The sequence below is a fragment of the Paramisgurnus dabryanus genome, chromosome 9 (assembly GCF_030506205.2).
Source record: "Paramisgurnus dabryanus chromosome 9, PD_genome_1.1, whole genome shotgun sequence".
NCBI lineage: Eukaryota > Metazoa > Chordata > Actinopteri > Cypriniformes > Cobitidae > Paramisgurnus > Paramisgurnus dabryanus.
The window spans coordinates 37091163-37103537 of NC_133345.1; the positions used below are offsets into that span (position 1 = coordinate 37091163).

At 36.4% G+C, this 12375-nt stretch overlaps 1 protein-coding gene across 2 annotated transcripts; it reads left to right on the top strand.

Moving 5' to 3' along the window:
- The first annotated feature begins 1049 nt into the window (after nucleotides 1-1049).
- LOC135728196 (uncharacterized) lies at nucleotides 1050-9547 on the top strand. 2 transcript variants are annotated; one of them, XM_065246340.2, is made up of 5 exons: nucleotides 1050-1820; nucleotides 2926-3027; nucleotides 3106-3160; nucleotides 3526-3675; nucleotides 6386-9547. In XM_065246340.2, the coding sequence occupies exons 2-5, from the start codon at nucleotides 2941-2943 to the stop codon at nucleotides 8899-8901; spliced, it is 2808 nt and encodes a 935-aa protein (XP_065102412.2). In that variant the 5' UTR covers nucleotides 1050-1820; nucleotides 2926-2940; the 3' UTR covers nucleotides 8902-9547. The 2 variants fall into 2 exon arrangements, with proteins under 2 accessions (XP_065102412.2, XP_065102413.2); XM_065246341.2 differs by lacking the exons at nucleotides 1050-1820; nucleotides 2926-3027; nucleotides 3106-3160 and adding an exon at nucleotides 3374-3427.
- The last annotated feature ends 2828 nt before the right edge of the window (nucleotides 9548-12375 follow it).

Consider the following 12375-nt stretch of genomic DNA (forward strand, 5'->3'; position numbering starts at 1 on the left):
CGTTGAAAAAGATGGTCAGAAACTGCGGGTGGAGGAAGAAGATCATCACGCTGGATTTTGTGATTCCATCGATAGCAGACTTTTGTTACTGATTGGCCATAAGACTTGTCAATCATCCCCACTTTCTATGTGGTGGATGAGCCCAGTGCTATGATTGGACATATCTTTCTTTTTTCTGTTGCTTCTTTTGAGTACTTCGCGCGGCAAAGGGCGTCATCAGGTTTTTGCGTAGTTTAGAGTGACAAATCGTACCACCGTACTTTGAGGTCAAAATGAGTACCTGCTACGCAAAATGCGTACAGGTTGGCAGAACCACCATTAAATTATTTTGCGCATGTAAAACACAAGACAAGTAGCAAAGTTTTTATTAATGGGAGAAAAAAAGGGCTGCTTAATTAATATATTAATATAATAATTCTGTTTAATAAATACTGTAATGTTTCTGTGCAGAAGGAAGCCCGTGAGCATCACTTATAGACCGTAAACCTTTAAAATAGCGTTTAGATGTATGTAACTACAGTCAGCTTTGGTTAACTATTGAAGCCTCATCTCTTGTCAAAAGGCTCAATGTGACCGCAGTATTTGTTAAACACTGCTGGCAGCGGTGACGTCTGCGTCCGTTATCAATGAGAGCATAAACTCGTATATCTCCCTCCCAAATCATAAAGCTCATATCTTCGATAAAACATGACTTTGGGAAAATGTTGTGTTAATGTTGGTACACAACAGTATATGATAGCAATATAAGGCATAATAACAACTTTAACGATACAATGTTTAATAACTTAAAAAATACTGCGTTTTTTAAATTTCCTGAAAAATAATGGTTTTGGAGATACCAGGATTCCGATTGACAGCGACGTAGAACCTAACATTAGCCATTAGCTAACTTAGCCAACCATCCCATTTTCGACGGTCTGATACAGTTCGGAGTTTCTTTGCCAATTACTTGTTGGACATGCACCTAATTACCTAATCCCCACCTTCCATTATTATGATAATGTCAAAATAATTTCATTCTTACCTCTTCGGCGTGGCAGGGGCAAAAGCCAACAGGTTCAACAGCAGTGACCAACGCACTTCTCTCACCCCAGCGAAATTACGAATTGGCGCCAAGACCGACCGCCAATCTTCTTCTTCTTCTTTTGTTTTAATGGCGGTTGACAACTTGTTGTTGTATTACCGCCACCGCTGGACTGGAGTATACCCACAGATTATATTTCCTTTGTACTATTAATTTTTTTAAAAGCCCTGTATTCTTTAAAAAAAGATAACAAAAAATTTAATTGTTCATGTCCTATCCATGGTTTTATTGTGGTAAAAGTGTAGTAACCATGGTTTTTTGGTGTATTGATTACTATCAGCAAAACCATGGTTTTACTACACTAACTATGGTTTAACTATGGTTTTTGAAAACCATGATTGTCAAAACCATGGTTATTTTGTAGTTACTATGGTTTTACTACAGTAACCATGTTTTTTTGGTTTTAACTGTAGTAAAACCATGGTTAATTTTCGTAAGGGCTGACCAATTCCCTAACCTTAACCACTCGAGGTGAAAAGTCTAATAAATCGTGAGCCATGCAATGAGCTGCTTCGTACAGTACAGTAGGTGGCGGTATGCACCTTAACAATTGGTTTGCAACCCGCCAGTAAACCCACAAAAGAAGAAGAAGCGCTGCTTCGTACTAGGGCGGTCTTGGCGCTACTGGTCACGTCTCCTGAGCGTGCAACGTTCAGCTTCTTCTTCTTTTTTCGGCGGTTACTGGCTCGAGTTTGGAAGAAACAGCAAAGCTCTCTGTAAAGGATAACGACTAACGGTAAGTAATAGTAGTGGTAATAGTAATAACGGACATTTTTATCACACATGAGGTAGGATTCTTGGAGTTACGTCATCGCATTGCGAATGCCACATTCAAGGGGCTACCACTAGCTATGCTAACATTGCTTAGCTACACCTAGCTAACAGGCCTACTGTAAATGTTTGTTTTCAGAACATTTATATATGGTTACATAATATATATATGTAACCATAATATATATATATATATATATATATATATATATATATATATATATATATATATATATATATATATATATATATATATATAATTATGGTTACAAATCTCCTAGACTTCAGACTCTTCAGAAATGTCAAAACATACGAGAAATACACGTGTATTTGTGGAATTATTTGGCACAAAACATGTCTTTAGTGACATTGAAACTCTGGTATTCATTCAATGGTGATCATAAGCCGAGCTGATTTTGTTCTTTTCATGATACTACATAATTAATAGATTATTTATAAAAATATCAGAAGGTAAAATTTACATGAGTTAGTAGTACAAATAACTTGCATTAAATGTACATTATTTTGTTGATCAATTGATCATCAATGATCAATACTTTTGGTACTTAAAGAATATGATGTTAATAATTATTTTGTAGTTTGACTTAAGATTTTGAAATTGTGGTACATAACAGTGCAGTAGCCAAGTATTAATAAAACATCTCTATATTATTTCTGATACCAGTTATTGCTATTATTGTTAAAATGACCATAATCTCCCTGTTTCCCCCTGCTGTTCAGTAAACAGAAAATGCATTTTCGGGATATTCATTTTATCCAATTAGGACAGAGAATTCATGCAGGATGAAGAATAAACAAGTGAAAGTGGAAGTGATAAAATAAGAGAAACTTTATCTATCGTAGGATTAAATCAAAATGGTACAAAGAAATTAACAGAGAAAATTGGAAGAGGAAAATTTACACTTTCTAAGAAATGTATTTCTGTTTACTAAAGAGCTGATTAGATGTAAACCTCTGTTACTGAATAAATGCTTCATCAGAATATAGAGTTTTACTTTTACAAAAAGTTACACTGTATATTCCATCAACTTGGGTCTGTATTTGTATAGTATTGGAGTGTCAAAATGACCAGACGAAAACCTGGAAAACGATGGAGAAGGACTGGTAATGAAGAAGACCCAAATAAACGACCAAGACGGGCTGCACACTTGGTGAGTAGCCTGGCATAGTTGTGTTGCAGTAAATTTACAGCAGATAGGATATTTAATGCCTTATTTTCCTCCCTGCAGTCATCCCTCCCTGCAGCCGCCAGTGTTCATGTGGAGACTGATCAGCAATATTTAGGTAACTTATGAAATGTGTTGGTGTGTGTTTAATGTTCAAAAGCCACACCCAGTCCCATGTGCAGAGGAGAGAGAGATCCTGAACAGAATTAGTTCTGATTAAGAATCAGAGGTCAGGCCCTGTAAATAGATAGATTAGTAGATAGAATGCAGTCTACAGTTGGTCAAACCAAGCATGGCAAAAAAGCTTTCTCTTATTCTCCTCTTTTTCTTTTTTTTATCTTTTGAGTTTCTTACAAGAAGGTTTCTGACCCAAAATCTGTTTCGGGTGAGAAATCTGAAAAATGTAATTTAAGCAAAATGAGACTCTAATATTGATCTAGAATAAAGGTGTGAACCACTGATGTGTCTCCTTGTCTGTGTCAGGAGGTAGCAGCAGTGGAACACAGCAGGGGGGGGGGCCTCCTGGAGGAACCCAAAATGCTGCACTTCAAGGGGAACACGCCCAACATCCAGGTGTCCATGCAGGATGTACCACACTCACTCTCGGACATCAAGTCTCTCACCACCTGCCAGGTACACACACCCCGTTTTTAATGATGTACAGAATATTTTGTCAGTGAGCAGGTGTCTCATTTACTAAGCGTGCCTATGCACAAAAAAGGCCTTGAAACAGGCGTACGCCACTTTTCGACGCATAAGTTCTGATTTACAAAAACAAACTTACCTGCATGCGTACTCTGACCCGTGCGTACGAACGTTTGGGAGGTGGTGCAGTTTGGGACAACGATGGTGAGCCAGAGTTAAATGTGTTTTTGGTCACTTTTAGGCAGAAAATCAAAGAATATTATACAGCTACAGAAAGATAATACAAATATAATTTCTCTAACAAACATATTACTTGAAGCAAATATCCATCCATTCTTAAATGTCCGCGTCAGTGAGCTCGTTGGGCCGTTTATTGAAACTAACACATAATATAGCCTGACGTAAAACCGTAAATCTTCGTTATGTGTAATCATCAATAGGCCACTGTGCATGTTCACAATAATAGTTTAAATTAATTAATTAATAATTTACTAAACTATATGTTTTACTTCTAATATTAAACATTTAGATTGAACCATTCTCATTGGAGTTAAACACTTAAAATAGGCCTACATGAAATCATTACATCGCCAGACAAGTTAATTTGATCTTGGTCTGTAGATAGAGAAATAATCTGCGAACATAGATTGAAATGCACATAATCTTAGAATAATTTCTTAATGCGCATGTGAACGCCATCAGAGTTTATCACAGGTTCGCATTAGAGTCTGTGTAGAGAGAATGGTGTCGTCTTAGCGGCCCCTAATGTAATAACTAATGAACATTGCGACGGAAGTGAATTAATCACAACTAACAAGCTAGAAAAAGCTAGATAATACCAAGTATTATCCATTTGTCTCTGTAAAGCTGCTTTGAAACAGCCTACACTGTTAAAAGCGCTATATAAATGAAGGTGACTTGACAAAAATTTAATATTCAATAAATAGAAATATTTGTTGTGGATGCAATGCTTTTGAACACTTTTCTTCTGGCATGGTGTGCTTTAATGTATTAACTATAATTGCTTATCATGATAGCTGAATATTAAATGAATAGATGAATAATTGTCTGAGAAAATAGCTTTGTGCAAATAATGCACAACATGGTCTAAATCTGTTCCAATTAAAAATACGATTTAGCCCATGGAAAAGATTGAAAAAAATAAATGTATTTTACACTATTTCATTTATTTATAAAAAAGGCAAATTAAATTATTTGTATTAATGTGACGTGACATCCATATTTCAAATTGACTAATGTCTTGTAGGCTACCTACCGGTGAACATGTTGGATGATCATGTGGATGAATAATCATATGCAAATGATATGCAGATGAGGATATGCATAGTAAATCTAGGCATTGTAAGCTCCTTATATGGTTATTTTGAGGAGACAACGGATGTGCGCATAATCTTCAGCGGACTCTGGCTGACTGCGATTTATAAAGTGAATGTTGCGCAGGTTCTGGCTAGGGATGTCACGGTACCAAAAATCTAGTAGTCGGTACCAATACCGCAAAAAAAAAAAAGGGTACACGGTACTCGGTACCTAAGTCGGTACCACAGTGTGTAAAAAAAAGAACAATTATACTTAAATATTATTTTTTTATTAAAACATTTCAACATTATAGAAAACTTTTAAGAGCTTCTTTTTAGGTTGTCTGTGTTAATGTTTGTTGACTTTTCTCCTGACTCTCTTGGTGGACATCCTCCTCTGGCTGATACTGTTTAAAAGAGAGACAATAAGAAATACATTTTATTTATTTAACTTACTGTCTGACAATGACTAATAAATCAGCTAAAGCTACAGGTGCTAAGGTGCACTTATAAACACACGCACGTGCACATACACATACTCTGAATGCAAGCATTAGTTTAATATCACTCACATTGTTGCAGGATGAAAATAGTTATTAAAAACCCTTAACATTTTAATACTTCATCCAGTGACATTAGGCTACATTTTGCTGACAGGATGACTAAATCGCCCATTTATAGATCGTTTATAAAGTTGCAAATGCACCTACACAAAACATTAACATCTAGCATAAAGTTGGCTGTTTACACGGCATTAATGCCAGCTGCCTCAAACAAACATAATATAGGGTCTGGGTTTCAGTATAAAATTAAAGTTTTACAGTTTGTGTATAATGTTAATGCGAATTAAAACTTACCTCGAATTCTTTAAAGAGATCGGGGTGTCTGTCTTTCAAGAGCTTTGCCAAATTCTATGTTTGATAGTGACAAACTACTTTAGAGAGATTCCCGTGTGCTCGTAAGAGGCGTTCTTCCTCTTCTTTAACTCTTGTGGAGCGTCAAATACACACGCGCGTATATGCTGCCCCCATCAGTCCCGGAAGAGTATTGCAGCCTCGGTACCTCTGGTACCAGAGAAAGCAGGTACGGTCATGTTTAAAAAAAATGTTGGTTTCGGTTCTCGTGACATCCCTAGTTCTGGCATACACAGAATTACAAGTATGAATATTTTTTTGCGCATGCCATTTTTGGCTTTCAGGCGCACATACACTTTTAGTAAGGATCCTACGCACAATTTTATAAATAAGACCCCAGATCCTGCTAAAATATGACACAATAATCTGAGTGTAAGAAAGTGATATACAGGTTAAGACGATATAGGTTTTGTGTTGTGACAAGATGTTTTTTGACCCTTAATGATTTTTATTCTATTTTATCACCAGCACAAGGTAGCATGGCAGAAGAGATTATTTCAACTGTTAACTCTATCGAAGACAATGAAGAACCATCTTCCAGATCAGCCTTCATAGATCCTCCTGATGACCTAACAACTGAACTACATAGCAATGCTGAGTATGATCCATCTCAATTATTTGAGGAAGCTGCCCCTGATGTGGGGGATTGGACATATGATGATGGACATTTGTTCAATGAGGGATTTGAAGAGGGTTTGAGTGAGTACTGTGCAGAAGAGTCAAATTTCAAGGACACAGCACACAAACCATTATATGACAATGCATCAATAACTGTTGCAGAGAGCCTTCTGATCATCATGGCTTACGTAAACTGTCATAAAGTAACTGATAAGGCCCTTAGTGATTTGCTTAAAATTTTTAAGTTGGTTTGTCCTGATAGTCTGAATACAGACTGCTTAAACAGTGTACAGAAGTTAAAAGACTTTTTTTTCTCACATGCTGCATCATCTCCTATTGTATTGCATAAATATTGCAGTACTTGTTGTGGGTCATTAGAAGATGAACAATTACAATGTCTATCTTGTGGGACCAGTGTGTCAGAAGAAAGATCCTCATCCTTCATAGAGGTTCCAATTGATGCTCAAATAAGGTCATTGTTTCTCAAGCCAGGCTTTCAGGAGAAACTTAACTTTAGATTTAGCAGGAATAAGACTGATCCTAACAACATTGAAGATATATATGATGCAGAAATTTACAAACAGCTTGTAGATGGGGGGGGTCCTCTTAGTGACCCTAAAAACATCTCACTTACTTGGAACACAGATGGGGTACCTATTTTCAAATCGTCCAAGTTTTCAGTGTGGCCTTTTTATTGTATCATCAATGAACTGAGTTTCATGGAACGCACAAAAAGAGAGAATATGATATTTGCTGGACTTTGGTATGGGGACTCAAAACCGTCCATGGTTACATTCCTTAGACCACTAGGTGACACACTGAGTAAACTTTCAGATGATGGAATTCTTGTGCAACCTGCACAGTTGACATCTGAACCGTTTGTGTGTAAAGTGCTCACCATTGCTGGAACATGCGACTTACCTGCTAAAGCATTAGTCCTTAATTCAGTGCAATACAATGGGAAATTTGGATGTCATAAATGTGAGCAGCCAGGAGAGACTGTAAAGACAGGGGAAAGGGGACATGTTCATGCATTTCCATACCAACATAGAGATCCAAAAGGCCCACTGCGCACAAATGAAAAGTTTGCCCTGGATATGAAAATCTCAAATGAGACCAAAACCCCCGTTAAAGGGGTGAAGGGTCCCTGTTGGCTTAGCAAACTTAAATGTTATAACCTTATCGAAGGCACTGCCATAGATTACATGCACTCAGTCCTTCTTGGAGTAATGCGCCTTCTGATGGTTCTGTGGTTTTCTCCAGAGTTTTCTCGTCAGCCCTTCAGCATGGCAAAAAATGCAAAGGAAATTGACAGGCGATTTCAGGAAATCTCTCCTCCATCCTCCACTCGATATCCTCGATCAGTGACATCTCACAGAATGTTTTTTAAAGCATCAGAATATCGGGATATTTTGATCTTCTTTGGACCTGTTGTTTTCCGTGGAGTTCTTGCAACACTGTACTACAAGCACTTCCTTCTTCTAAGTGAAGCCATTTTCATTTTGTTGATGGAATCCATATCAGTTGAACAGATTGATCATGCAGAGAAACTACTGTGGAACTTTTGTTCCCAAATGGCTAATTTATATGGTGAGCGGTACGAAACTGCAAATGTACACCTTCTTGTGCACCTAGCAGACAGTGTGAAGGCCCTTGGTCCATTATGGACTCATTCGTGTTTCCATTTTGAGGACAAGAATGGCTATTTGTTAAGGCTCATACATGGCACTCAAAATATACCTATGCAGATGGTCCATGCAGTCAAACTTGTGCAGTCTATTCCTGTTATTTCACAAACCATAAAACCAGGGAATTCCATAGCTGAATTTTACACACGGATGACTAAAGATGATAGTTTCTGTCAGGAAAACAATGATTTGTCTAGGACCAAACTATATGGAGCATCTAGTGAACTTCAACTGGACACAGTTCAACTGTCTACATTGGAAAGACATACTGGTCATTGCATCAGTTCTAAAACAGTAAGGATCTTTCACAGGGCACAAGTTAAGAGAAATTATCTCACATCAAAACACTATGGGAAAGGCAATAGAAGAAACAATTTTACAGTCGTTTTTTCTAGTGATGGACAAAGAAAGTATGGACAGATTGAGTACTTCTTTACCTCAGAACATTCATTTGGCAAATGGGCCCTTGTTCATGAATTCAAAGTTGCTGGTTTTTCTTTGCTGCATGATAGTGTAACAAATGGTACATGCAGTCATGTTGTTCCCCTATTGGAAACCTCTGTTAATACAGTAGTTTCCTTGGATCATATATTGGGTAAAGTTGTTTTCTTTGACTTGACATCTATGCCTGGCATTGTTTTTGCAGCTAATTTCCCAAACACACTTGAAAAGTTTTAACCCCAACAGTGGGTCATGGTCAGGGTGTGTGGTGGCAAGATGAATTGCCTCTATTGTAATTGTATTCTGTCAAAACAGCACAATGTCAAAGTTCACAAAGGTGTTTTTTGAGCACATCATAGCTTGTGTTTTGATGGGTTACGTTTTGGAACTCAAAATTGTAATTAATGAATTGTATGTTGTATTGTGTCAGAAATCAACACATTTTGTAAGTTGAACATTATGTAAACCATCTCAAATTATTTGCCTGAATTGATTTCTTTTCTTAAATTTTGCGCTGAGATAAATTGAGATATGATTGAGCTATAATATTAAAAAAATTTCTCATACTGAGACTAATTTGAGAGCTTGCACTACTCTATTTTTTCTTTTTGCTGAAACACTAAAAAGAGACAACTGTAAGAGAATCAGAGAACTCAAATAGTGAGCAGTACGAGACACATTTCTCACTGAGATATAACTGAGATCAAATTTAGACATATTTGAAAGCGGCACAGTATGTCTCATTTGTCTCTTAGTTGAGATCAGGAAAAGAGACAGCTGTGAGAGAATTTAGAGAACTTGAACTGTGCTCAATGTGAGACTTAATTCTCAGGAGAGACATTTGAGAAGAATGAGAAAACCACTTTGGTCTCAATAAGTGCTCATTTATATCTAGGAGATGAAAATGTGACATAAAGGAGATCTCATCTTTAATTTTGCTTTGCTATGGGATAGTGTGAAAAGTCGTGCAATACATACAACAAATTCCAATTTTGCATGCATATGATACGCCAGTCCTTCCCTTTCACTTAATACGACACATCTTTTTGTGACATTTTATGTTTTAGTTTCTCCATTTTTTTTTTACTTTTTTTTTAAACCATTGTCACTTGGGTTTGGATTTGGGATTTGCTTTAGGATGTCATTTAATATATAGGTTTCTCCATGTTTTTGTCTAATTTTAAAACAATAGTCGCTTGGAGTTGGGGTTAGAATTAGGGTTAGGATGTCGTTTTATGTAACAAAAAGTTGTTCTAACCCCAAACCCAAGCGACAATGATAAAAATACAGAAAAAATAAACCAATACATATAACCACATGAAAAGATGCACTGTATTAAGTGAACGGGAAAGACTGGCAGATCATATGCACACAAAATTGGAATTTGTCATATGTATTGCACGACTTTTCACACTGTATGCTATTTATATGAAAATCATGAGGATGGGCTGGTATATTTTATCCCCTTCACCTGACCCACCCCCAAAACACTCTCTCTGTATACAGTATAACGGTTTTATTAGCGGGGATTCCCATCAGTTTTCACACTGCACAACATACTGTATAGGTGCCAAGAGAAACTTATGTTTAATATTATTCCAGTAGACATTTTCATGTGAATAAAGAATGCATTGTATTTGCTGTCCAATGAATGTGATGCATCTTTCTTATTACAGAAATTACGACCAATAAAATGGATGATCATGAAAACGGCATCACTTCCTGTCATATTCTAATAAATTGGCTTTATATATCTCATAATATAGTGGCAGAAATATATTTGAGATGGACAGAGAGCAACTTGTGCAGAGGTTGGGCTGTTGATTCACTTATATAAAAGATTTTAGAATCTCATCCCATCTGTAAGAGCTTTAAATTATTTATCCTCTCATGTAAATGCGACCGGCCACCAAGGCCCACCAGGGACGGATTGTATGGATACTATTTCCATCAAACAGCTTTAAAATGACTCTTGGAAATGTAGAAAACATGTGACTTGTCTACAAACATCTACAAGATCGTTTTCAAGCATAAATATGTTCGTGTTGAGGCGACATGACATGCAGTGTTAACTCCGGGGCAAAGTTTTCCCTGTTAAAGCAAGGTCTTGTATAAACGTACAGTGAAGACGTCCATCCCTCTCCAAGCAGCCTCTTATGACTCTTCAAGTAAGTCTCGCAATTTTAGTAACAACTGTGTTTTACTTTAAGTTGCGTTGGCTGGGGGAACCCTCGAGTACATAATGCATCAAAGGTCATAATGCATCAATGCGCGATCTTACAGAGTGCCAAATGCTGGTATTCGGCACACATCTCCACCGGAGCGCTCTCCTCACGTATACCTGCAATTTGCATCTTTTTATGATTTTCAATCAGCAGTGCCGAAAACAAAGCTGTACAATTTCAAAGCAGCTTGTTGTTCAACCAGATCTGTTTCACGTTTAGCGTTCGTTTTTATTTCTTGTCCCAGTTGCTTTTTTATTCTTTCCTTTATTCTTTAATTATCCCATTTTCTTCATTCTTCTCATTTGTCTCCATCTAATGATGGAACAGTGTGGTGATGTGCAGAGCAGTTTTGGGTCATTTGATGATGGAAGTATCAATGATAAATAATTCAGATCTCGTATATAGAAACCTCCATTTGAGAGAGATGTTGACTTTGAGGGAAACTAGCAGACATGGTTATGTACAGTTTACCCACATATGAAGGCTGTGTTGGTTTACAGGTTATTGCATTCATATATTAATTCTTGTATTGGATGTTAACCATGGTTAGCATTGATTCAGCATATTGGTGTAGTGTATCTGTGTATGGTGTTAAAGTGAGCTTGGTGCATTAGGGTGATTCTGGCAAAATTAGACTTATGAGGTGTCATGAAACATTTTGATAAAAAGTAAATGCAAAGTAAGAGTATCAAAATAAGAAGCATATTTGCTAATAAGAATTGCACATGATTTTAAATGACATCATACAATCCAATTTTGTTTTTTTGTTTTTCACATTTAAGGGGAAAATTCTCATTACCGCAATGTGTCCATGACTGGATTTGGGTTCTTTGACATGGAAATATTTATAATAAAAAAATCTAAAAGATAAAAAGCTTCAGTGCATGTTATACTATAAACATTTACAGTAAAGAAACATGTGGTATTTGGTAATCATTGGTAAATGTAGAGACAATAATAAAGAATATAAATGTGTCCAAGACCGATTTTCTCATCCTCCGCAACAATTTTTAATCATTATTTAAGCCCTCAAGGAACTAACTTTTTTTTAAAGGGACATAATTGACTGTGACACTTAAGAAGGTTACCAGGTAATCATTTCTTATTTTTTCTCTCCAGATAAAAGTAGAAATTTTGTTCATCACAGTACCCAGACAACTTTTTAGTTCTTACTACTAATATTATGTTGCGGTAATGATAATTTTTGATAATCTAATAAAATGTAATAATTCTATAGGAAATATTTTTTAAATTCTTTAAAAATAATAGTTATAGTAAGTTCAGAACTTAATCTTATATGTGCAAAAAAATGGCTTCAAGGGCGTTTTAAAGGATAATTCCGGTATTTAACACTTTGAGTCTCATTTCTGGTTTGTTTTGGATGAACTACAGTGATGGACACTGAAATTTTGACAATGGGTCGTGTCTTGAGTTTTTGACTCGTTTAGAAGCGTCTCTTGACTGCTTCAGAATGGAAGTCAATGAC

Bases quoted from the DNA above. Each gene is read 5' to 3' on its own strand.
- LOC135728196 (XM_065246340.2), top strand. From the start codon at position 2,941: ATGACCAGACGAAAACCTGGAAAACGATGGAGAAGGACTGGTAATGAA. The intron at 3,028-3,105 runs GTGAGTAGCCTG...TCCTCCCTGCAG, and splicing joins CAAGACGGGCTGCACACTTG to TCATCCCTCCCTGCAGCCGC. The intron at 3,161-3,525 runs GTAACTTATGAA...TGTCTGTGTCAG, and splicing joins GACTGATCAGCAATATTTAG to GAGGTAGCAGCAGTGGAACA.